At 41.4% G+C, this 24,370-nt stretch overlaps 4 protein-coding genes across 4 annotated transcripts; 1 reads left to right on the forward strand and 3 right to left on the reverse strand.

The window, feature by feature from the left end:
* Positions 1-246: 246 nt before the first annotated feature.
* eefsec (eukaryotic elongation factor, selenocysteine-tRNA-specific) lies at positions 247-11,416 on the reverse strand. Its single transcript, XM_034138774.1, has 7 exons — positions 10,635-11,416; positions 9,252-9,459; positions 8,899-8,995; positions 8,303-8,467; positions 5,826-6,470; positions 4,186-4,342; positions 247-1,104 (listed from the first exon to the last, which is right to left on the reverse strand). The coding sequence occupies exons 1-7, from the start codon at positions 10,936-10,938 to the stop codon at positions 923-925; spliced, it is 1,758 nt and encodes a 585-aa protein (XP_033994665.1). The 5' UTR covers positions 10,939-11,416; the 3' UTR covers positions 247-922.
* A 114-nt stretch (positions 11,417-11,530) lies between these two features.
* Positions 11,531-17,249, forward strand: ruvbl1 (RuvB-like AAA ATPase 1). The gene is made up of 11 exons (XM_034138775.1): positions 11,531-11,841; positions 12,432-12,518; positions 12,895-13,027; positions 14,039-14,190; positions 14,504-14,593; positions 15,178-15,327; positions 15,439-15,502; positions 15,607-15,805; positions 15,920-16,022; positions 16,323-16,414; positions 16,867-17,249. The coding sequence occupies exons 1-11, from the start codon at positions 11,701-11,703 to the stop codon at positions 17,024-17,026; spliced, it is 1,371 nt and encodes a 456-aa protein (XP_033994666.1). The 5' UTR covers positions 11,531-11,700; the 3' UTR covers positions 17,027-17,249.
* A 14-nt stretch (positions 17,250-17,263) lies between these two features.
* Positions 17,264-19,057, reverse strand: mustn1a (musculoskeletal, embryonic nuclear protein 1a). The gene is made up of 3 exons (XM_034138776.1): positions 18,871-19,057; positions 18,661-18,787; positions 17,264-18,214 (listed from the first exon to the last, which is right to left on the reverse strand). The coding sequence occupies exons 1-3, from the start codon at positions 18,877-18,879 to the stop codon at positions 18,108-18,110; spliced, it is 243 nt and encodes an 80-aa protein (XP_033994667.1). The 5' UTR covers positions 18,880-19,057; the 3' UTR covers positions 17,264-18,107.
* Positions 19,058-20,165: 1,108 nt separating this feature from the next.
* rft1 (RFT1 homolog) lies at positions 20,166-24,205 on the reverse strand. Its single transcript, XM_034139066.1, has 10 exons — positions 24,143-24,205; positions 23,977-24,062; positions 23,724-23,846; positions 23,210-23,501; positions 22,996-23,130; positions 22,616-22,876; positions 22,387-22,531; positions 22,175-22,280; positions 20,999-21,248; positions 20,166-20,492 (listed from the first exon to the last, which is right to left on the reverse strand). The coding sequence occupies exons 1-10, from the start codon at positions 24,203-24,205 to the stop codon at positions 20,328-20,330; spliced, it is 1,626 nt and encodes a 541-aa protein (XP_033994957.1). The 3' UTR covers positions 20,166-20,327.
* Positions 24,206-24,370: the final 165 nt, after the last annotated feature.

The following is a 24,370-nucleotide window of genomic DNA, read 5'->3' on the forward strand; positions in this document are numbered from 1 at the left end:
CCGCAGGTTAGACACACATTAAAGTTTGGGGTTCACTATGAATGGGAATAGTATCTATTTTGACTGCTGTTGGTACTGCACCAACAAACTGCAGCTTGCTGGAGTGCTTCATATTTAAAAAGTATATATTTTGTACATAAACACTGTTTTGGGGTTTTTGTGGGGTTTGGGCCACAAGTATCTCGTCCATTTTTAAAGTTTTATTATGCAATATCAATGTTCACACAGAAAATATCAGTCAGAAACACATTTATAGCAAAGGTTTTGCTTTATTCGTTTTTTCTGAAAGCACTCATTCATCTTAAGAAACTTCTAGACTGGGATAACCTCTATCCTCGGCCAAATAAGGCTCTACAAACTGTCAATAAAGTCAAATGAAATGACAAAGGGAAATATTGCAATACGAACAAATCCTTTTGAAATCACACAGTCAATAAAACCCAAAATAAAACATGACCTTTATCCCAGCCAGAGAGCAAGAAGCGAGTGCAGTGACCTGTGGAAATCCTTGAGTAAGTATTTCTGTAATTCTAGCTGATGTGTTTTTGCCAATCAAGGCTCAGCGAAATCAGAAACATAATGAAAAAGAAGTTTGCTGCAAGTCAAAAGAATTGATTCAGACAAAACAGTACTGATTGGTTAAGACAACTCAAAAGCATCGGGAACAAAAAAGCTGCTTCCACCCTTGTGATGAAGCAAACTGGATTAAGTCCATCTCCATGAAGGGAGACAAAAAGAAAATGGTTTCACATGCGTTCAGCATTCCACAATCATTGCATTTCAGCAGACTGTCGCCATCACAAGAAAATGATCATACCCCTGATACAGAGGCCAGTATTCCCTTCACCTCTACATGACCTCTGGGACGGCCCTGTCTGAAGCACTAGGACACCATGACAGGCTGAAGTGGGGGCAACACCGGTCAAGACTGGACCATCTTTTTATGGGGATCGAAGACATACCGCTTGAAATGCAAGTGAATGCTGACAGGCTGGGAATCAGTTTTGGGTTCCTCTTCATTTGCTGCTCCTCCTTTGCTCCCACCCTTCCCTTTCTTCTTAGAGGTGGAGGATAACAACTGCTTGGTTTCTGGGCAGAGACCCTCTGAAGAAAAGATAAACAGGCAGGTCACGTAAAAAGGTTGATTATACAAAAAACAATCGTTGAATAAACAAATCCCCATATGTAATACATCTAGATTATAACTGTCCTACACTATGTGCAGTATTTAGGCCATCTCTGTACGTATATCTGATGCTTGATACTGATCTTTTCTTCCCTGTTATGTGTGCAGAGGCTAGGCGCTGTATCAGTGGAGCCTGTTCGGTGTGCTGACCTCGAGTTCAACTGATGCCTTCATCCTCCTGATGTAACGGATGAAAATGTGCAGAGGTCTCCTCAAATATCTGCGTTAGTCTGGCTCCTCCTGACTCTCCTCCTCCTTCTCAGCCCCACTGAGCTGTTCCCTGTGAACACTGAGCTCTACATGTTCCTGCTATCACACTCTCTTGTCTTTGTTTGCAGTTTTGCACACGGAAAGTTAGACATGTTCTGGGTAGACTCCTTTACACGCTGGCTGTTTGACGTCACGCACAATGGCGCCAGCATTCTTCTTGTTATCGTTATGCCAATGTGAGGGTTGTTATGGTTGCCGCGCAGACAGAAATCTCTTCTTGTTATCTACCATCAGCTGACAATGTCCGCTTACCACCACGGAACACACTCACACACCCAAACTTAAATGATGCGTGTTCAGATACAAGTGATAACAAGTTCACCTTTACACGTTTGTCCTCAAATAAATTACTTAATACAGGGTTCATACACTTTTTCACCAATGATTTTCAATGACTTTTCCATGACCAAAATAATTACTCTTTCTCAGCGGTACCACTGAAAATTGTTGATTTTAACATGGAACAGGAAAATAAGGTCTGCATATGAAACATGTTGTGCCTATCTAAAACAAATCAAATAGGCTTACTAGCTTCTACACGCTAAAGCAACTAAAATCTCTCACCAGCAAAATACCTCGACAGTTAAATGCCATTTTACGTTTCATTACTATGCGATACAGTATTTATTATCATTATAGTATTACTATTTCGGCGATTAGATCAAATATAAATTATATTTGATGCAACTTTAGTTACATTTCCATGACTTTTCCAAAACTTTGGGAAAAATATTGTTTTGCAAACTTTTCCAGGGCCTGGAATTTGCATTTTGAATTTCCATGACTTTTCCAGGTTTTTAATGACCGTAAGAGCCCTGTTAATATTTATATAAAGAAATGTCTCAGTTTTCTTACATAACAAGAATACTGTTCATATTTAAAAATGGAACGGGACTCTGCCTAAAGCATGATAATCAAGTTAAGTGCATTTGTAGCATTGAGCATTTGATTAGAGGCACACTCAAGGCAGTGTCCAAAATATACGAGCCAACTATGGTTATAAAATGGCGTTGATTAATTAAGTGGCCAAGTTGGCAGAAGGTTTATTTTGGAGGAGCAATATCATACCAGGTTTAAAACAGAGAAGAGGAGGGCCTGATAATCTTACTGTCCCTATACATTTTTGGGGATTTCTTTCTTTTATTTTTTGGGTCAAACAATGGTAATGGTATCCCCTTAAGCTGAAGGAAATGTTGATGAACATTTGTGGACCAAACCATTTTAATTGAATAATAGAGAAAAGCAGAAATAATGCAGATATGAGCAGAGTGACAGAAAATCAAGTAAGTCTGCATGAAAGCCTTCAACCTTATGTAAGCATCCTTATTAAAAGACTGCAAGTAAAAGAGAATTGGATAGAGCAACGGGAAGTCAACAGAAACGGGTACTGACAATTAGCAACAAGTCATGCAAAGACAAATTATGTATTTATATATATTTAAAGGAAAAGCACATACATTTGAGAAGTAAAGAAATTGTAAAGCTTTAAAAATGTCTAACTGCCAGAAAGCAAAACTTCAGAGTTAAAATGCCAGCAGTAAAGGTTAGCTGCACCTACTGTAAGACATTATGACATTGACGTCGGTGAAAGGTATTGTAGGATATATTGCCATCATTTCACCTATTTTTGCCCCAAAAAGGAGAAACTATGAGGTGTTATGTTTATATAGTGTTGGGCGATATGAGAGTAAGTACTGTGAAAGGGTGTAAATGTGTCCACCAGATTAGGCAACACAGTTTCCACAGGGGTATCTATTGTCGCATGATTTCAAAATCTTGCTGATTCACGATGGGCAGACATGAGAGAGGTTGATACAGAGCAGGAGGAGACATCCCAACCAACTCATGATGAGGAGGAACTCTATTACCAGACGCACACTGGAGTTTCTTTGACAGCGCGTTTTGAAATAAAAATAGAGCATATCCTGTTACACATTGTGTGAGTTTTATACTGCACATTGTAACGTCAGGTTGTTATTTATTTGTAGTTAACGTTCAATTCTGTAGCACTGGAAATTATACTTTGTTTTCAGGAAGCCCAAATCTAAAATCCCAAAATATTTTAGTGTTGTTTTACGTAAGCTGGGTTTTTTGTTTGTTTTTATGGACGTTCAATATAAAACAAAGTATAAAATGTGTTTGTTAGCCTCAAATTAATTTACAGAATAATAATAAGATAATAATTATAATAATAAGAACTACATTGTGATATGTGACATCTGTAACCTGACATAAAAAAAGTATGTTCACGTTTTTGTCAAATCGACTAACCCCATGTCCATGTGTGACGATGCGTGTGTTAGTATGTTTAAGACTTTTGAGTATGTGAGTCAGTGAAAAGGATGTAGGTGAGGTTCTCTTTCTAAATGTTTTTGTTTTCTCTTCCCTCCCGGTGCGGAGCAGTGGGTCCGAAGCAACAGAAGGTAAAATAAACACGGAACAGACTTCCCCCGGAACACAAGGCAATCCCCGGAGGAATTCTGGGAATGTGGCTCAGGATGTCGGGCCTACCACTCTTACCGCATCCTGAAAGACTGTCCGCAGAGCCCCCAACGTCCAAGGAAAGATAGAGGAAGTGCTCTCGGTGCGAGTCTTGCTGAAGAGGGAGGCTATGCAACATCATCAAAGTCACAGTAGATTGCTTTGCATGACACAGCCTGCATTAAACAGTGTCAGGAGCTACAGTAGTGTGATTGGTGGTGTCAAGTCTCACCTGAGGTTGTTCTTACCTTGCACTCGAATCTTGAACTTCCCGCTCTGTCCAAACCCACCCTCGATGACACCAGTCTCGCCCGTTGACAGTGTGACCTTTAACCCGATGAAGAGCTGGAGGTTGGTCTCCTTCTTGAACAGGTTGCGGCCAATCACAGTGTAATCATCGGTCACCTGAACACAACAGAGAGGAAGAGCGCTCCATGAGCTGCAGGACTAATGACAGATAAAGTGATTAGAAGTACTTCAAATGGTGTGGAAGCATGTGATCTAATCAGAGCTGTGAAAATGTCAGGATGTGCTTTAGTTTGATCTCATATTTCCTTCCTCTAATCTGGGTCTTGTGGGTTGTCATGATTTCACTGTGTCAGCATGGCAGAGTGAGGAAGAAGAGCTGATCTTCAGTCCTGTGTCCTCCTCAACTGCACCATTCGCCGCAAGCCGCATTCCTCGAAGCTCGCCGCCTGGATGTCTGGCATCCTCTCTTTCATCCCCCCTGCACATTTTATGCTATATTTGTTTGTATTTCTTTCTTATCATCCATCACTAAGTCGATCTTACCCGCCACTAATCTGATAACATGAGGGCACCGCTCTGTCTCCGACTCACCCCCTCGCGCCGGCTCTTCCTCTCTCTTCTGCCTAACCCTCATTCATTCTTGAACATTTGACCCCGACATCCCTCAAGCATGACTGATGCGCTGATAAAAAAAATACTGTTGCTGTACATGTCCGACAGACCGTATGAATTGTGACTGTATGAGCCCGTCATATCTCAACAATGCCAGAATGTGTTCTTTTACTCAAAGTCTAGAAACATAACTGGCTCTTTCTGAGAGACAGATGAAGTACACATGTAACTTTACATGACCAAGGACTGACCTCTTCTCACACGCTGTTTGACTCCTGAGTCACTGACTGGAGCTGTCAACAGCCTGAGGTGCTAACAGCAGGAAACTAGTTCATACACTTGACCCCTGACCTGAGTCTGACCCTGCACGAGGGCACACAGAAAACTTTAACTGTACAGTGCAGTATGACGAGTCATAACAAAAACATAAACTGTGAGGAGTTAGAGAGTTATAACACATTGAAAAACTCTTATATCTAATGTTGATTTCCAGAAGAAAACAACAGCATTAGATTAGATGAGATATGGATCGGTATGAACTGGAGCTCAGGATTGAGGATGGAGCGTGACAGCAGTAAAACAAGAACAACGGCGTGTGTAGAGAGAGAGAAAACGCTGAGTCTGATGGACTCACTCACACAGTCATGTGGTTATTCCTGATACCGCCGCTCAGGTGTGTCCAAACAGTGCCAACGTCTAACCGCTAGACAGGACGAGTGGCGTCAGTCTGCCACCCACGCACACCTCTGTCTCAAAGCACATGCTAAGGCATGCATACACATTCATGCCTCAAACTGTGATCACAAGGCCGGCGTGTTGTTTGTGTGTGCCTGTTTATGACTGTGCAATAGGGGCTCTGTCTGAGAGGCACGCTCCATTGACACCAGCAATGACAAACATCCAAAGAAGAACCAGAGCACTACAAGGCGATAGAAAGGGTAGAGGGGCACGGGCAACCCTCCGGGGTAAGGAGAGAGGAAAGTAAGGAAAAAAACCATTTAAATAAACGTCTTAGAGTTCAACTCACCCGTTCCACCTGGCCCTCCTTGTGTTTGGTCTTGAAGATGCGCAGGCGAGGCAGAGCAGACTCGGCATAGCCTTTATCTTCAAACCCTTGGAGGAGACGGCCTTGGAAGGCCAAGCGGCATGCATTGGCGTGAATGTCTGTGTCCAGCTTTGAGCCAATCACCAGGCAGAGTAAGGGGCATGTGACTGGCCGCTCAAACTCCAACAGGGCCCATTGCTCTGGGTCACACCCTGGACTCGCCTCTCCCTGAGCGATGACATATTCATCCTGGTGGAAGTACTCCCTCTCGAAGGTGAAGGGTGTATCCAGCGGGCAGGGCTGTGATGGAGGTTGGTTAGTGACTGAGGGGGGCTCTGAGGCACCCACGGGTGGCAAGCCAAAGAAGGTAACCCTCGCCATGACTGTCTCATGGCCCACGGTGATGTGGAACTTGGCTCGGGTGGATAGAGAGCCCTTGAAGTAGCCGATCTTCCTCACAGAGATGAGAGCTGCATAGAGGGTGCGCAGGGACCCTGGGGTGCACACCACACCCCGCTCTAACAGTTTGGGGTCAAACTGTGTCACGCACACACCCACACGATCCCCCTGCATGGCCCCCGACACCGGTCTCCGAAACATCTGCACCGACTTTATCTTCTTGGTCACCTGATGTCAGAGAGCATAGAAATATAATAAATAATAATATATTTCATAATCAACACACAGATTTCCAACAAAACTCAGAGAAAGATTTAAAGTATGTTACATTAAAGCTGCTAAAAGTGCAAGTGTTTTTCTGTTATTTTTGGTTTGAATTCTTTACATTTTAAATTGAAAACGTAGAAACTATATCATGGAATTCCGCATAAGATGAAATAACTGAATAACAGTTATTTAAATTTCAATGAAGACCACATCTCTTTAGAGTGGATTAGCGTGCATGTATTATGCTTTTTGATTACACTTACGATACACTGCATCTATGGTGCAACATCCATTGTCAAAAAATAAATACATATTGATGCATCAATAATAATGCATGCTTAATCATAATGTTTCATTGTTAGAGGCGGGTAAAGAGCGATGTATTTTCATTCATTTAAAAGCATTTATGCTGCATCATCAGTGACTAATGTCTGTCTTCTTTAGCAATAAAACCCTTAAAAAGGGGACAGCTCACCCTTAAATGACATATTCATATTTTCCTGGGAAGCTTCTCTTATGTATTTGTGGGTGCTTTGAACCAATGTACTTCTAACAAGTGAAAGCAGACCTGCACGGCCGGTATTTCAAACCCTGCAACTCACATCAACAACAACAATGTTGATCCTGTGAACTGTACCTTTAATGTATAAAAATGACATAATCAATCATGATAGAAAAGCAAGTTTAACAATATGTATTTGTTCCTTTTCTTACTTTGCATGCATCATATTGTTTCTTTATACCTTAAAGATACATTTCTAAAGTAGAACCGTATACCATTTACCACCAACAATAAAATGAAATGATGAGTATAAACATAAATATGTACTATACTGTTTTAACACATACAATGATACTGCATAGATTCATATTATAAGATATGTTATATTTATTTATTAATTTATCAGTTTTATTCCACTCATGGCAATTATTATAAAACAAAACATTGGACACTTTAAGCAGTTGTCTTTTTGTGTAGACCATGAGTAATGACTTTCATAGAAAGTGATATGAAAGTATCTCCACTGTACAGAGATGTTTTATAATATATTTAAAGGAAAAGGTCCTTAAGAGGGTTTTTGAAATGAAATGCACATACTTAAGTGTACACCTAATTAAATATGGACCGCTAGCAGTTAAGCTACTTCTTTCTTTAAAATATTACAGAGCTACATTTCAAAATACTGCATTACCCATAAATGCACATATTGTTTTGATCAAATTGGTCTTTAAAAATATATTTATGTCAAGTTTTGTTAACTTAATTAAAGTTTTTTTTTACTGTACATCCACAAACTAATCCCTTTTACGAATGAACGATTTAAAGTTATCTGTCCTGCTACATGTTTATCGTTCCAACTATGACTTGGGTATTCGGCATACCAACACATTTTCTGTTTGTTTTTGCTGTCCATCAAACACTGACCAACACAGCGGTATCTGCACAGGTTAAGGCTCGATATCAAATGACTGCTAGTTTAGCCATTTGCTGCCACCAAGAGGTGAACGTGAAAACTGCAGACACAGTTTTCTGAGCCTGGCTGATGGTGTGCATCTGCTCTGAATTACCAAACTCCTGGGCCGCCAAATCCACCCAGTCCCCTCATCCTCTCCTCACATTAAACTGACACATCCTCTGCACCCACTCGGACATCCCTCCCTCAGTCTGCCCACTTCCACTCAACTCCTCAACTTCCCAATCTCTGTGGTTTATCGAAAGAATTTCCAGCACTCAGTTACCTGCTTGTAAATATCAGAGATTCAGAATTCATGTCCAAGTTTTATAAACATACCTTTAGTGCTGGGATTTCCACAGTGTCATTGATGGCCAGCGACCCCTGCAGGATGGTGCCTGTCATGACTGTTCCCTGACCACGGATAGAGAAGCAATGGTCCACAGCCATCAGGAGGTCACCTTTGGGGTCTCTCTGGGGGAGGTACGTCTGTTTCTTCAAAAGCTGATACAGAGCACCAAGAGGGCAAGAAGAAAAATATATTTGATCACACAAAAGATAACCACTGTCATTATTCTGCAAGGGTACACGATTTTAAATGTTTTTTCTTTATTTTAGTTTGGGTGCTTTAGTATCATTTCATAAAGAGAATATGAATATATTATATATGATATGATATATAAAACAACAAATACAGGGATTAACAGTTTGCCTTTAACCACCGCCATTTTTTACTTTCAGTGTTTACTTTGTTGATTGAACAAATAATCTATTATGTTTTTTCATCTGAGGATTTTCTTAAGCATTTTATCACCAATTGACAATGACATCTGACATCGCAGCACTTGTTCTTAAGTGCATAAGTGAGAACTTATGTGCACTTTTGAGCTAAATGAGTAACAATGGAGGGGGACGAGTGTGTTTCCGGACTTTACCTCTATTAACTCTGGCACTGCTTGTGGCTCCTCTGTGTCAGGAGCCTCCGGGCCCCCAGGCTTCGCTGCCACAGCAATCACTGGACATTCCTTAAATCTGGCCAACAGAAAAACAGTTGTATTGAAAATATTTCATGCTTTGATGTTGAAGTAATGGATAAAGTTTCTTTGAATAAGAAACAAGTGGGTCTGACAGACAGACGCTGGAATGCAGGCAGGGAGACAGAATGTGTAATGAGTGAGGAAGTCTGACAGAGATTCAGTCCTGCCGGCCACCGGGAGTACGCGGGATGCCATAACCCACACTTCCACAGAATTCCCCACCATATTATTAAACTTGCATAAATGCCGACCTGGTGTTCTCCAGAGTTTTGTGCAGCCTCTTGGTCATTTTCTCAATGGCACTCTGTCTTTTGTTGGGAGGCAGCAGGTCGATCTTGTTGAGAACAACCACCATGCGAGGGCAGGTCAGCTCTCCTATCAGCAGACACTCTGCAGTCTGAGTCTGCACGCCTTTCACCACATCCACCACCAGCATCATCAGGTCAATGATTTGGGCACCTAGAGAAGGCAGAAAATGAAAAAACAATCATCAATAGGATGTAAGATATAACTGACTTGGATGAAAAGCCGCAAGCAGCTATGTAGGAACTGTGAGTAGAGACTATGAAGCCGACAACAGCAATATAAACAGGAATGGATATAGATACCTAAAAATAACAGTTGAACAAGAAGAGAAATTAGGGGAGGGGTGCACTGAAGCAAAGAGATGAAAACGGCTAGAGGGTTGAAACCAGAGCTGCAGCTCACTTGGTTGTCTTTCCTTTCCCTTTTTTCTTTTCCTGAGTTTGGCACACTCTCTTTCCTGTGTTCTCCTCTTTTCTCTCCTTCTATTTGGCTCCCTCTCTTTCCTGTGCTCTCCCCACTTGGGACAGAAGGGGAAGTTTAATGCATACCCCAATCCCCACACTTTCCTTCCTCCCTAATCTACAGCATGTGCCACCCCACTGGCTCATTGATTTAATTTAGAATGTTGTAACCCTGCACAGCAGTTTTTATTAAGTGCATTTAGTCTGATTTATTACCAAGACTTACTTATATCAGAGTCTGTGTATATTACACTCTTTAGGTTTTAAAAAGTCTGCTTATTCATTCATAGGGACACATATTGGGGACTAATAGAGAAAGCAGGTAATAGAGAAAGTGTCCCTCTGAGTTAGCGTTCTCATTATCTGCTCTTGAACCCACTGTAGTTATTTCTAACAATCCCAACATCTAAGTCAACATAGCAGGATCAACCCAGATGCTGGAAGAGAAAAGACTCCCTCTGCTGGATAGGTTCATGTGTGTGTGATAACAGTGAGGAGGATGTAGTGTAAGCAGAATGCTACTGTCACCACGACTGCATGTAAAAATGTACTAATGTACTTAAAGACTTCAAAGTAAAAGTGGTCAATGTAGAACACAATGAAAATAGTATTTTCTGTCAAACAGCTAGTCGATTATATGACTAACGATGTACGATGTTAGGTAGTGTAGTTGAATGTACAACAACATCGTAATCTATAAACTAACTAGTAACAAAGTAGAAGTATAAAGTAGCATTGAAATAAAAGGCTCAAGTAAAGCACCATACATTTGTACTGTACAGTTCTTGTGTGACTGCACATAGTTACATCCCACAACATGAGTGACATCTAGCACCAACACACTTGCAGAGAATTCAGAGAGCTCACCCCCAATGATAGTCCGAATAAGAGAGGCGTGTCCCGGACAATCCACCAGGGTAAACTGCAGATTGTCATACTGCTTCTGGCCTTCGCTGTCCCGCAGGTGGTCGGGAAGCTCCACCGTGAAGGAGGAGAAGCCGAGGTCAAGCGTGATGCCTCTCTCCCGGGACTGCGGGTTCTTGTCGAAGGCAGCCGTGGAGGCGGTGCTGCTCAGCGACCTGGCGAGCGATGTCTTCCCGCTGTCGACATGTCCGAGAACCCCAACGTTGAAATTCAACGTTTTTGTCCGACTGTCAGCCGACTCTGACATTTCTACACCAGTTGGATGTAATGTTAACCGGCTTGCGAATGTTGTTTACTCCGAGCTGGACCTTGAACTCAGCTCCAGCGTAAAACTGAGTTATTTGCTGTCTTTTCATTTGTTGACACACATAAAACACCTTCAACAACACGCTTTTGTAATTACAAAACATCTACAGCTATAAAAAAGACTTTAAAGTTACTTTAGCATTAAAACACATGAGATAAACGTCTTCCTCGTTGTCAGTGCTCTCCGTACTCGAGACAACATGCTAAAGCGGAACGGTTGTGTTCAGGAGCAAACAAATATAAAACAGCGGTTAACTGACCTGACATAAAATACACTTCATTAGAACTTCAATGTACAATGTCAATGGTGTGATGAATCCCCTCTATCAATAAGTTCTGCTTTCATTCGAGACTCTTATTTACACTTTGACAAGTTTCTAGCAGTTTCTACTACGACAAAAGCAAGTGAAACACAAGCGGAAATGAAAATGTCGATGACAATGATTGGCGTGGATTACAGCCAATGAATGTGTCGCGTCAGCCGACAGCAGCCAATAGTTTTACTTGACAGAGTTGGGCGGGACTTCAGGGTATCACTTCCGCTAATTCTCCCTAGTTACCCACATGGAAACCAATTTCCCTGTGTTTTGAGTTTCGGCGCCGATTGCAGCAGTGAGAATTACCTGACTCACGGGGGGTATTTGATTCGCAGTAAACCAGCCTTACCGTTTTTACTCCTCATATTTGTAAAGTAACAGTAACTATGAAGATCGAAGAGGTAAAAAGCACCACTAAAACTCAGCGGATCGCCACTCACAGTCACGTCAAGGGACTGGGGCTAGACGAGGCCGGGAATGCTAAACAGTCAGCATGTGGTCTGGTCGGCCAGGAGGCTGCAAGAGAGGTAATGTTCATGTTTCATTGCACTCGCTTTACTCTTGTATTGTTTAGTGGACCGCCACTAAGAGCTGAGGATATTTTGCAGCAATGATTTTGCTAATAGCAGGCAGGTGCACCACCAAGCTAGTTCCGTTAGCACTGTGGTGTCGCTGTTTCACACTAAGGTCAGAGGTGAGCTAAAGGGAAAGCACCTTAAATATAAATCACATTCATATTTTATTGTAAGAGAATGCATGTACTATTAATAAGTACATATTCTATTTCTATAAAGAGCATATTCACAAGTTGTCAACAGATATATAAATCTAGTCATCTTGATGTTCTGATTTCCAGTCTAAGGAGACACCTGACTTCTTAGGGATGCAATGCTGTCTAAAATATAGTATCACAGATGGATAGATTGGCCAGGGGTTTATTGTACTTTGGGGACAAAGCAGACATTTGAGTATATAGTATCTAAAAGCTATCAGCTTTGAATTAAATTGTAACTTGACTCAGACTGGGTATCCCACAACCAGCTACTTTTATTACATTCAATTCCTGTTTTCCATTGGATGTCTATATTCATTATGTTTAATTGTTTCCACTCTCCAGGCTTGTGGAATCATTGTCGATCTGATCCGTTCAAAGAAGATGTCTGGAAGGGCAGTGTTACTGGCAGGGCCACCTGGTACAGGAAAGGTAAGTGTGTAGTGTTCCTTCAATGGCAATAGTTTCAAGGCTTTTATTGTCATTTGTGCATAGCTACAGTGTAGTTATGACAATGAAAATATTAGGTCACAGGCTCCTCCAACAGTGCAACACAATAAACAGATAAAATAGTACAGGTAAATAAAATAAAAATAGAATAGAATAGAAAGTGCAGAATAGTCTATATACAGTAATTAGAATATTGATATATATGAGTTGCAAACAGATAAATGTTATGGATGTACTTTCAAAAGTTCAGGTGTTTAACAGTCTTGTGACCTGTGGGATGCAATAGAGCAGTATTGCTTAGTTTAATGTTGCCTCTTGTTGCTGCAGATGCTGACTCTTTTTTTATTTGATCCTCCAGACTGCCCTCGCGTTGGCTATGGCACAGGAGTTGGGAAACAAGGTGCCTTTCTGTCCCATGGTTGGCAGTGAAGTCTACTCGACAGAGATTAAAAAAACAGAAGTATTGATGGAGAATTTCAGGAGAGCTATTGGTGAGTGTCACTTAAATAAGAACTGGCTCCTTGGTCATCACTTATATCCCCCAAATCAGTCACTGGAACTGAGGTTTTGGTAGACCCTGATCTGTCAGGGCCTATCAAAAGTCTCATTGGCTGAACACAAGAGCAATTTTTAAATATGGGCAAAGATTTTATAAAAAGCAATAATAATGCCATCTTAAAGCAAATGTTTAAATTAAGGAAAATGCAGATAATAAACAGATGTCATCTTATCACCAGACTTTCTCTTAGCCGAAAAAGGTCTAATTTAAAACCGCAGCAGGGTCCATGGATTATCCTGACCTCTCCACTTCGTACAGAGTATGACTAGATTACACTCAGATTAACCAAGATTTATTTTCAATTTACTCTTCCTCTCTTGGTGTCAAACAACCTTATACAGTATGTTTAACTTATTCTTTCAGGGAAGAGTCATTGTTCAGAGAGAGCATGGTGTCCTAACACACACCGTTCTCATCAGCTGAAAGGCGAACTTGAGCGGATTTATGAGAATGTTGTTGGGAAGGAAGGCTGGATAAAGGGACGGGGTTGGTCTGACTGCTGATGGTACCTGTCGCAGGGTAGGAAATGGAGCTTAGGTAGAGGGAGAGGTGGTCATCAGCACCTTTTGCTCCTCCCCTAGAACAGGATACAGAGGGGGGTGGGGGTTTCATTTTGAAGTTGTCATCACTCTGCTGATAAGAGCGGACACTCCTCGCCTTACTCTTTGCTGTGTGACCCTCCCCACAGCAGATCAGCCACCTGTGTGCTGCTCATACTCCGTGCCGGTCTGCATGAAAGAGCAACAAGACTCGGATCACATTACACAAGATGATGCTCATACATATTAGTGGCACACGCACACATGCTCCCTCTCTGTAATAAAATGCTTTTTCCAGTAGACTGAAGGAAGTGGCGGCTTAGTTGACACAGGAATATAAAGACCAGATTGAGCTCTCACTCTGCACTGCGCCTGTGAGTGACTGTAATGTCGCCCACATTCAGGACTGCGTATCAAAGAAACAAAGGAGGTGTATGAAGGGGAGGTGACAGAGCTGACCCCCTGTGAGACAGAGAATCCCATGGGCGGCTACGGGAAAACCATCAGCCACGTCATCATTGGTCTGAAGACGGGCAAAGGCACGAAGCAGCTCAAGGTCAGACTGGAGCTGTAATCCTTTCCTTTCTTTTTTCTATTTACTGCATCTAAAGCACACAAGAGATGGTGCACTTATAAACCTAGTCAAAGTAAATACATTTATGGTACGTTGTCATTTTTTAAGGTACTTTGCACATGTGTTTAAGTTGTATATATCAGCAATAACATTCATCTTGCAACCAGATTGTGTTTGATATTATTCTCTCTTCCTCCAGTGGTATAGAGTATTTTTAAACCATTGTTGTCCCCAACACTGACCAGTTGTTAAGGAGCTGTTTCTTACATGAAAATGTTTTGTCTTGTTTCCTTAGCTCGACCCTAGTATTTATGAGAGTCTTCAGAAAGAGCGAGTGGAACAGGGAGACGTCATCTACATTGAAGCAAACAGTGGAGCTGTCAAGGTATTTTTTATGTCTTTCACGTGTTCATCCCTCCCTACTGTCACACATTTTATAAAAGTAGAAAGATATGTAAATACAATGCTTTAATTTAGTGATAAGTCACAAATGCAACATATTGCGACATATTTGATCAATTCAAATGTCAGTGTATTCTGTCATCTTGCCTGTCTTCTTCAGTCCTTCATGGTGGTGTCCTTTCATCTCTTTCAGCCCTGCTGCATTTCTCCTGTACTCTGAATCAAGCCTTTCTCATTCCTGCAGCTCTTCATGCTCCCTGTATCTCTCCATCTCCCTCAATGCTTCTTTGACAGGCCACGATGACGGCTCCTTTAGTCGGTGCAGGTGGGCTAGGGAGCGCAAGTCAGGAGGGCTGGACCACACATTTGTTACTGTTGAAAGCTGTATCATGACGTGCCCTCTGAAGCCCTTTGATCCCTCAGCTTGCTCCTGGCACTGGGTTCAATCATACACCTGCTCTGGCTCCTTCTCTTCTTTCACTGTCCAGAGCAATGTGGCCATTACTCCCTGTGGGTCAAATGTAAATTAATGTTATTAATACATATTGTTATACTGTGTCTTTACAGAGACAAGGTCGTTGTGACACCTTTGCTACAGAGTTCGACCTGGAGGCAGAGGAGTATGTGCCGCTGCCTAAAGGTGATGTCCACAAAAAGAAGGAGATAGTCCAAGACGTCACACTGCATGACCTTGATATTGCAAATGCCAGACCCCAGGTATGTTACTGCAAAAGCCTTGTCATTTACTGTAGCTGCTTACATTAACAAAATAGTACCAGTTTACAGCTATTCCCTACAAGTTTACAAATAATTACTGTTGGATTTCAGGGAGGCCAGGACATTCTCTCCATGATGGGACAGCTGATGAAGCCAAAAAAGACAGAAATCACAGGTAAAGGAAACCTGAACGCTTCACAGTCTAGTCTACATCCCCAGCTGGATTAACGACTAGTTGACTTGTGTTTGATTCATTACCGTTTTCTCTTCTGGTTATAGATAAGCTTCGTAATGAGATCAACAAGGTGGTGAACCGCTACATCGACCAGGGCGTAGCTGAGCTGGTTCCTGGTGTTCTGTTTGTGGACGAGGTGCACATGCTGGACATCGAATGCTTCACATACCTCCACAGAGCGCTGGAGAGCACCATCGCCCCTATCGTTGTGTTTGCCTCCAACAGAGGAAACTGTTTAATTAGGTAGGAGGTCTAAAGCGTTTTAGGTGGAAAGAAACAACATTTTTAAAACACAACAGATATGATATTTTTTTGATGTAAAATGTGTAGTATTCAAAGTGATTTGTTTCTCAACAGGGGGACAGAGGACATCTGCTCTCCACACGGGATTCCTCTTGACTTGCTAGACAGAGTCATGATAATCCGCACAATGTTGTACACATCACAGGAGATGAAGCAGGTGAGTCTTGACATCTAAGTACCTCCAGTTCAGTGTAGAACATTTGGGTAGAGACTTTTGCCCTAACAATAGGGGCATTTATAAAATATTGGGAATAGTAATTAATACATAAAGTGACTGTTTTTCAATTGAAAGCCCTGATTATTAATAAAAACATAATATTGCTGTTCCAAAGAGAAGTGGCCGGCAATCACTTGCATGTCCGGAAACTTCTAACAACATTTGTTGTCCCTAAATCACAGTTTTTTTGGTGCCTTCTGACATTTCTTAGGGTGTCACTAATGATGTTGTGGTTTGTAGATCATCAAGATCCGTTCTCAGACTGAGGGGATCACCGTTAGCGAGGAAGCACTTACACACCTGGCAGAGATCGGCACCAAGACCACCCTCAGGTAAGACTAAACTTTGCAGAGTGTGTCATAATGGAGTGAAGACGTTGGCAGCTTTACATTGATTGCCCACAGTGGTTTCATAGAAAATTATTTTAACACCTGAACAGGCAATTATCAAGTAAGGTATAATGTTTTTTTTCACCTAAACATTTTTTTTAAAGATACTTCAAGAAACGTTTGACTCTTAATAAAACAGTCTCAGTGTAGTTCTGATGCCTTTATATGGCCTTCTGAAGTAAACAAGACGATTGACAATTTCTATATACAGTAGTTATTCTAAATGTTAGTTATGGGTGCCACTGGTAGTTCTGGTAAATTCAGATGAAACTCCTTCAGCTAAGTATCATACATTATTTTCAGTATCGTACATTTAGGACCTGCAACTTCTCCTTGAAGTGGCTTATACTGTATATGCATGTGAGATCATACTGTTACTTCCTGTTTCCTCTCAGGTACGCTGCCCAGCTGCTGACTCCAGCCAGCCTGCTGGGCCGTGTTCAGGGAAAAGAGAATGTGGAGAGGGAGCAGATAGAGGAAATCAACGAGCTGTTCTACGACGCCAAGTCTTCTGCCAAAATCCTCCAAGATCAACATCACAAATTCATGAAATAGACTAAGAATATTATCTTTTTCTTTCACGACTCAAAGGGCTGGTGTTCATCCAGCTGTTAAATGTTTGGCTTTGATTCTTTTGTACGCTTTTTCTCAATCTTTACCCTCCATATGGCTCATTCTAGAGTTGCCGCCTCATCTACTGTAGTAGTTTTGTTCTAATAAAGTTTTATTCACTCAGTACGTTCATGAAAATATTTTTTGGAATAAAAAGAAAAAATAACTCATTGTCATTTATATTTTTGAACGGTTTATTACATCAATGGACAATTATAATATTGCTGGCACTTCTTACAATGAAAAGTAGAATGGGTGAGACGGAATGGGAAGTCTTGTCACAACAGATTTCCAAAAAAAGTCTTGCAGTTTCGCTCGTGTTTCTCATTATTACCCTGCACCCGGAAAGAGTAGATAAATGCTTTGTGACAAAAACTGCAAGAAAAAAATCGTTATGTTATAAAAAATAAAGAAAACAAACTAGTATATTGGAACAAGTTTTTCAATGTATTTGTTTAAATATAATACAAATGACAGGACCGTTATGTTGAGTTGTGTATTTCTATTGGCTCATATTACATTTTTAAAAATCTTTTTTTTTTGCAACACTTTTGACAAAAATTAGTCTTTTAACTTTATATTTTTAACATGAAGGATTGTAGTAATTGGACAGATATGAAGTCATCAGAGCAAATGTTAGCATTTAGCTCGCCAGACCCGCCACCGTGTGTCCCGTAGGAAAACACTACTTTTTCTTACTAATCTTATTTCTTTTTTGAAATGAATAGACCACCCAGTAGAATCTTCCTGTGTGTCTGGTTTATACAAAGAAACACGATGAAAAATTGTTAGCTTTCTCATTAGTTCAGGCAGAAATATTGAACAACTGAAGAAGTTAACTATCACTATAATACACATTCCATAACCAAACATAATTAAGTGTTTTGTAAGTGTTTAACACAGGCTTTAGGATATTGAAGAACACAAAAAAAAAGAGTATTTTACCGAGGCTTTTAGTGGACTAAAGCACAGCTGGAAAACCAACAGATTCCAAACATGTGTTGTCCAATCATGGTCAGGGAGCCTACTGCTTCTTCCTGATTATTGGTGGACCTGAGCGTGCGTTGAGAACAGTCTCCGTTCCTGACCTCGCTCCACTGAACACAGAGGGAGCTGCTTTACCAACTTTCTCTGTGAAGAAGGACAAACAACAATTTCATTGTTAATGTGGGAGAGAGAGGGGCAATGTCATTTTGTAGATATGCTCTGACACACACACACACACACACACACACACACACACACACACACACACACACACACACACACACACACACACACACACACACACACACACACACACACACACACACACACACACACACACACACACACACACACACACACACACACAAAATCCCACTGGGAGACTGTTTGAAAGGAATCTCCCATCATTAAACCCCCCTGTTCTCTCTGTATATGGAGTGGAAACTTCAGCATCATGAGGAAACGCCCCTCGCACAAACTCACTGCCATGGTGTGATTTAACCAGATGCAGAAAGCTTTCCATCTGTATGACTAGTGTCAAATCAGGATTCCATGTGTGTTTATCATGGTGTTTAGGTGTGTGTCCTCACCGCACTCCTGCATAACTTCAGTCGTCTTGCTCTTCGCCGGCCCACTTCTGCCAAGTTTGTTTATTGTTTCAGTCAGATCCTCTTCGCTCACCTCAGGACGCTGCATTTCATCTTCTTCCTGCCCTGGCTGGAAGGAGTACAAATATGAGACATCACACATATGAGACTTGTGCAGAAAGTCTTTAATAATATAAGAGAGTGTCCTCCTACCTGAGACATGTTGGTTGAGCAGTTGTAGAAAATATCCTCTCTTGTCAGCTTTCTCTCTCTTTCTCTTGTGAGTCCAGCCCAACACACACACTGGCATATATACACACCCTAGCAGTGATTCTCCAGAGGACAATAAATCTGTTCTTGAGACTAATACATGACGTAATAGGTGTATACGCTCCTCCTCCTTTCTGTCTCTGTGTTCTCTCATGTTTCTGCTGTCCTCCCTGCTGCTTCAAAAGGAAATGATGAGATCACTGCTACAACTTTTGGCATTACATTTCCTCAAATAAATCCCAATGATGTAAGAATATGGCAATGTCTCACTCTACATTCACCACCTGGTAATTAGCAAGCCAAGCCATTTGGACTCAAAGTTCAAAAGGTGTGACTCAAAAGATAAGTAACTTTCTATCAAGCTTCCCAATAAAGTTAGACCATGGCTGACTCAAGTGTTAATACATGTACAAAACGAGCACAGAGAAGAATGTTGTTCCCACCCCTTCCTGCTCATTCTCCATAATTACATCATTATTCAGCCCTCAGGGACCCTTATTTCAGCGGTCATAAGTACAAAGGAAGGATTAACGAGTAACAAAAAGTGTTTCCAAGCAACATGTCAAACAATGGCTGAACTGAAACCTACCTACGGTTCATAAAGTACAAATATGTCAAAAAGCTGGTGCATATTCCCTTACAGAAGATATTTGTATCAATGAAATTGTCAGCACACAGTTTAAACACAAAACAATGATTAACCAACATTATAATAGTTTTGTACCATTATGCTTTGTCAGTGGAGTTCGAAACAGATGTCCCCCTGCTTATTTACCTTGTCGAAAACTAAGCATGTGAGCAAAATAATGGATGTTAAGTTTAAAATAGACTTCCAAAAAAATTCAACCTTTGGGCTGTTAACAGCTTAAACATTTCATGTTTTTACTTCATAAGTAATTACAACACCACAAATATAAATGTTTTTTTTTTTTTTTTTACTATATGGCAATATTCCGTTAACAAAATCATCATTCTCAAAAATACATTCATTTCAAGTAGATCAGCATTATCTAATACAACATATATCATCATGACATGTTTGTATTGTATTTGTATTTAAATGGGCCAACACAGGATCTCACACACACACACACACACACACACACACACACACACACACACACACACACACACACACACACACACACCACACACACACACACACACACACACACACACACACACACACACACACACACACACACACACACACACACACACACACACACACACACACACACACACACACACACACACACACACACACACACACACACACACACACACAGTCAGTTTAAAAAAAGTTGTTCCCTTGATGCTTTCACGCAGTCAGTAAGTGTCAATCAGCAGCTCTTGTTAGAAGCTTTCTTCCAGTTCAGTCCACCAATTTCCATTTCATTTTAAGTGTGTTTCTTTCCGTATTTGGGCAAGAGCTGAGTCCTTATGAACTGAATTAGCCGAGTCTCTGTGAGAAGAACAGCCACTAACACACCGAGAAGACACGCTGCTCCAACACTGATATGGACGAGCCTTAGCAACCAGCCGCTGTCACAGCAGAACACGCCCTGCAGCCAGAGAGTAAAGAAGCACAAGTTAGGGCTCTGATTTGCACAGGCTCCAATACAGATTAGGCATAAACAACATTAACATCTCATGTCACGATTATCCTGCCCAAAATAGTTCAAATTCAACATATTATCCAAAATATGCCTACATCTTTAATAATGACCCAATAACTTACTGGAATCATTTAGTTAGAAAACAATAATTGTATTGCCTCACAGATAGGACACACATTTTTGGTGAATATGCTTTTTAGTGAAAAACAATCCCATGGTATAAATAGAGTATAAATACTTTTTAAAGAAACTTTTTGGGAGTAAGTTCTTTTTTTGGAAACCAGGCTTTACTTTTCGCTTTGCTACCATAAAAGCCAGCTAGACAACTTTATTGCGAATTCCCCAAAAATCATGTATCATCCCATCTCTAGGAGTGATTATATAGAATACATAAAACTGAAATGCATTGGTTGATATTAAGAGATCAAACTTGTCACGCGACTCTCTCGTACCTCAGACAGCGCTGTGACAACGGCACTGACAGCCAGAGCCAGCAGGAGGAGCGGGGAGGGCAGCAGGCCCTGCAGAGGTTTCCACTGACTGGACAGGAAGTAGCGGTGAATGTAAAGAACACTGTGCAAGATGCGGAGGCCCATGTTAAGGCAGTTTGCCAGTATGAAGCCCACACTGCCAGCCCACCATGTCAGCATGTAGGACAGGAACAGGAAAGACAGGGAGAGAGCCAGCATCACCAAGTTATACCTGAGGACAAAACACAAATAGGGATTTAACTTACAGGTTACATGAATAAAAGCATGAAAATGTAGAAATACTGAAACCTATGTAATCCCCCTGTATGACATTCAGAATGTAGGAAAATGAGAACACATCAAGCAACACTGAACCCAAACATAAAAGAGGGAGGTAGGTGCACATAAAATAAATACATAAGTTAATATAAAAACGAATAACATGCAAATATAGGAGGTGATATCATCTAGGCCAGTGCTTCTCAAAGTGTGGTCCGCGGAACACTGGTGGTCCGTGAGCGCCCCCTAGTGGTCCATGAGTATATTGGTACAATTTCACATTTGAAATAAATAAATACATTTAAGTTTTCCGCACTCTCGCGGGAATATCTCCGCAATGGAGCGAGCTTAAGTTTCTTTGGATTGCATGATATAGCCCAGCGCAACACCTTCATCACACATGTTGCCACTTGTTTGTACAATTTGCAGGCGATTTGTAATCTGTTCTAGAAAAACGATGTGTTTTTGGATATTTGTGGAGTTAGGTGGTCCGCGAGTGATTTTTTATTGGTAAAGTGGTCCTTGGTATGAAAAAGTTTGAGAAACACTGATCTAGGCAGATAAAACAGATAAACGTGCAAAATATCACAAAAATCTGTGCATCTAAATATTTTAAATAACATTACTAAAACAAATATACTATATTTGGAAATGGCAAGCTAACCTTGAGGGGAAGGCTGTTAAAAAGCAGAAGGCTGATAACCTACAATCACCCTTGGTTTTCATTGTGGTCAAGAAACAGCTAAAAGGTTTTGATCAGCTGATCTTAGTGGCTTGGCTGTAAGGTTGGGACATTATTTAATGTAACCGCGAGCTATACCACGGATGGCCATGTAGGTAGTTTATATCAAACTGAATGTATATTTCTACATAACTTACTTGTCAACCTCTCGTTGGCTCATGGCAGCAAATACAAAGCACTCCGTGACACCATTCACAGCGAGAAGGAGAACATAGCTGCTGTAGAATCGCAGCAAAGTGGGCCCTTAAACCAAGAAGAAGAACAAACAGAGAGCAGTGACTAAGAACGCTATACAAAGCTAATTTTGTCACATATATCCAATACAACAAGTTCGTTGAGGCTCTGTTACCTGCCCCACTGCTTAGCAGCGAGCCACCATAAAGGTCCAGAGCCAAGTGAGAGTAGGCGTAGCCGAACACTGAGATGATCAGACCGACCACCAGCACCAGTTTCAGCAGACACTCCAGGACCTCTGCTGCAATCGCAACGTCTTCCTGTAAAAGAAACCCACAACATCTAAGTAAACCAATGCTTCATTTCTTGGAAGACTTATTTTTGATCATTTTCAAGAATCACACCTGTTTCTGACTTTTGACATCACGTCCCCGCTCCAGCACTTTGGCAAAGAAGATATAAAAGCTTTCCTCGATAGGCAAGAAGATAAAGCGAGCCACCATGGAGCCCAGATTGTTGACGATATCATAAACTCCCTGGTCTCCGAAGCTGAGGACGTTTAAGAAGGTCATGACGTAGCGCTCTCCCTCTGTCAAGATCTGCTTTAAGAAGGACTGCTTGAAGAAGCTCCATGTGAGCTGGGCCAGACTCCAATCAACCAACGGCTATGAACAGAGAACAAGATGAGCATTAGTACTGTATGGTAACACCTTTAACTTCCAGGTTGGTTTTATAAAAATAGATTATGAATATTAAATAGTGCTTTATTGTGTTGCCGTACTACCTCTCCTTTTGCTCTACGGGGCAAGAGATCTTTGACACTGTGCAGGGGAAAACCCTTCTCCTCTGCTTCTTTAGAGCCCAAGAAACGAATGAAGTAAACAGCGTAGCACAGCACCAGGAATCCTGTGTACACCAACTAAGAAAAAAACTGTTCAAATCATTGCATAGAGTTAGTTATTACAGGAATAATGGGTGATTATCAGCAAATGTCTTACGTGAGCAGCAGAGAAGATGTAAAGGCCCCATTCACGGGCAAACATCACCATCACCACAGTTATGCTGCACTTAGCGATCATTGCTAAACTCTCAGCGACCACTTTCAGACGGACAAACATGTGAGCTTGAGCCAGGACCCAGAGGGGCTCGGCCAGGAGCTCCTGCAGTCCTGACAGAGCAAATAGCACCACAGCAGGGCCGTAGTAAGGGATGGTCTGGGGGTCTGGGACCTCCAGCAGCCAGAGCCATACACAGATCAGCAGGGCAGCCCACAATGCACCAAGAGGCAACCTGAGAGGTAAGAAAGACAACACAAGACACGCAGGAAAGCATCAAAGCTTAATAATGTTTTTTTTTTCTACTTTCAGACATTAACTTACATAAAACACTCCCAAAAAGAGGTGAAATTGTATTATCGTTATAATTATTTTGCATCTTTATTATCGTGCAGTAGAACTAAACCAAATACACAAGTTTAGAAGCACTTTACCCATTTCATAAAACCCAACTCACGTCAGCCATAGCAGGTTGATAACTTGTCTCCAGCTGTGGTTCTTCCCAGAAACCCCACTTAGACAGGCTCTCCGGAAAGCTTCTCTGGATAGAAACACTAATGTGGAGTACAGTAGTGTAAGCCTGCACAATAAAGACACAGACACACAATGTTACAGCAGCTGATGCAGTGCGATGTGTTGGCATTGTGCTATTTTTCTTATATAGGCTGGTTGCCCTGTTCTCACAACTCAGCACCTGTCAGCATCCTTACCTGACGTTGACAACACCTATCAGTTCTTTGGACACAAACCGCAAGGTAAATGCATTCAGGAAGAAGGTGAGGACACGGAACATCACCTAAGATAGAACAAATTATATTAGTCGTCGGTAAATGTAACACACTGGGCTGATATATCCCGACTGTGAGCCCCCTGTACCTGTAACAACACATTATACGATGCAAGAGTGGACGCATTCTTCAGTACATCCTGAGAACTCATCCTGGACTTCCTCTGACTCGACTTAAAAGCGCTAAGTCAACAACTTATCTGCTGCTTTCTACAAAGAAAACTCAATATGGAGTCATGCTGCCAACCCCGTCTGTGGTGGCAGCTTTAAAACTTATAATAATAGCGCGTTAATCCTAACGAAAAGTTTGAAATGAG

The sequence above is a fragment of the Trematomus bernacchii genome, unplaced genomic scaffold, assembly GCF_902827165.1.
Source record: "Trematomus bernacchii unplaced genomic scaffold, fTreBer1.1, whole genome shotgun sequence".
NCBI lineage: Eukaryota > Metazoa > Chordata > Actinopteri > Perciformes > Nototheniidae > Trematomus > Trematomus bernacchii.

Bases quoted from the DNA above. Each gene is read 5' to 3' on its own strand.
- eefsec (XM_034138774.1), bottom strand. From the start codon at position 10,938: ATGTCAGAGTCGGCTGACAGTCGGACAAAAACGTTGAATTTCAACGTT. The intron at 9,460-10,634 runs GTGAGCTCTCTG...TGCCTTCTCTAG, and splicing joins TATTCGGACTATCATTGGGG to GTGCCCAAATCATTGACCTG. The intron at 4,343-5,825 runs GTGAGTTGAACT...TGTTGTGTTCAG, and splicing joins AGGAGGGCCAGGTGGAACGG to GTGACCGATGATTACACTGT.
- ruvbl1 (XM_034138775.1), top strand. From the start codon at position 11,701: ATGAAGATCGAAGAGGTAAAAAGCACCACTAAAACTCAGCGGATCGCC. The intron at 14,191-14,503 runs GTCAGACTGGAG...TTGTTTCCTTAG, and splicing joins AAGGCACGAAGCAGCTCAAG to CTCGACCCTAGTATTTATGA. The intron at 16,415-16,866 runs GTAAGACTAAAC...GTTTCCTCTCAG, and splicing joins GGCACCAAGACCACCCTCAG to GTACGCTGCCCAGCTGCTGA.
- mustn1a (XM_034138776.1), bottom strand. The intron at 18,215-18,660 runs GTGAGGACACAC...CCTTCTTCACAG, and splicing joins TGAAGTTATGCAGGAGTGCG to AGAAAGTTGGTAAAGCAGCT.
- rft1 (XM_034139066.1), bottom strand. From the start codon at position 24,205: ATGAGTTCTCAGGATGTACTGAAGAATGCGTCCACTCTTGCATCGTAT. The intron at 23,131-23,209 runs GTAAGACATTTG...TTTTTTTCTTAG, and splicing joins ACATCTTCTCTGCTGCTCAC to TTGGTGTACACAGGATTCCT. The intron at 22,877-22,995 runs GTAGTACGGCAA...CTCTGTTCATAG, and splicing joins CCCGTAGAGCAAAAGGAGAG to CCGTTGGTTGATTGGAGTCT.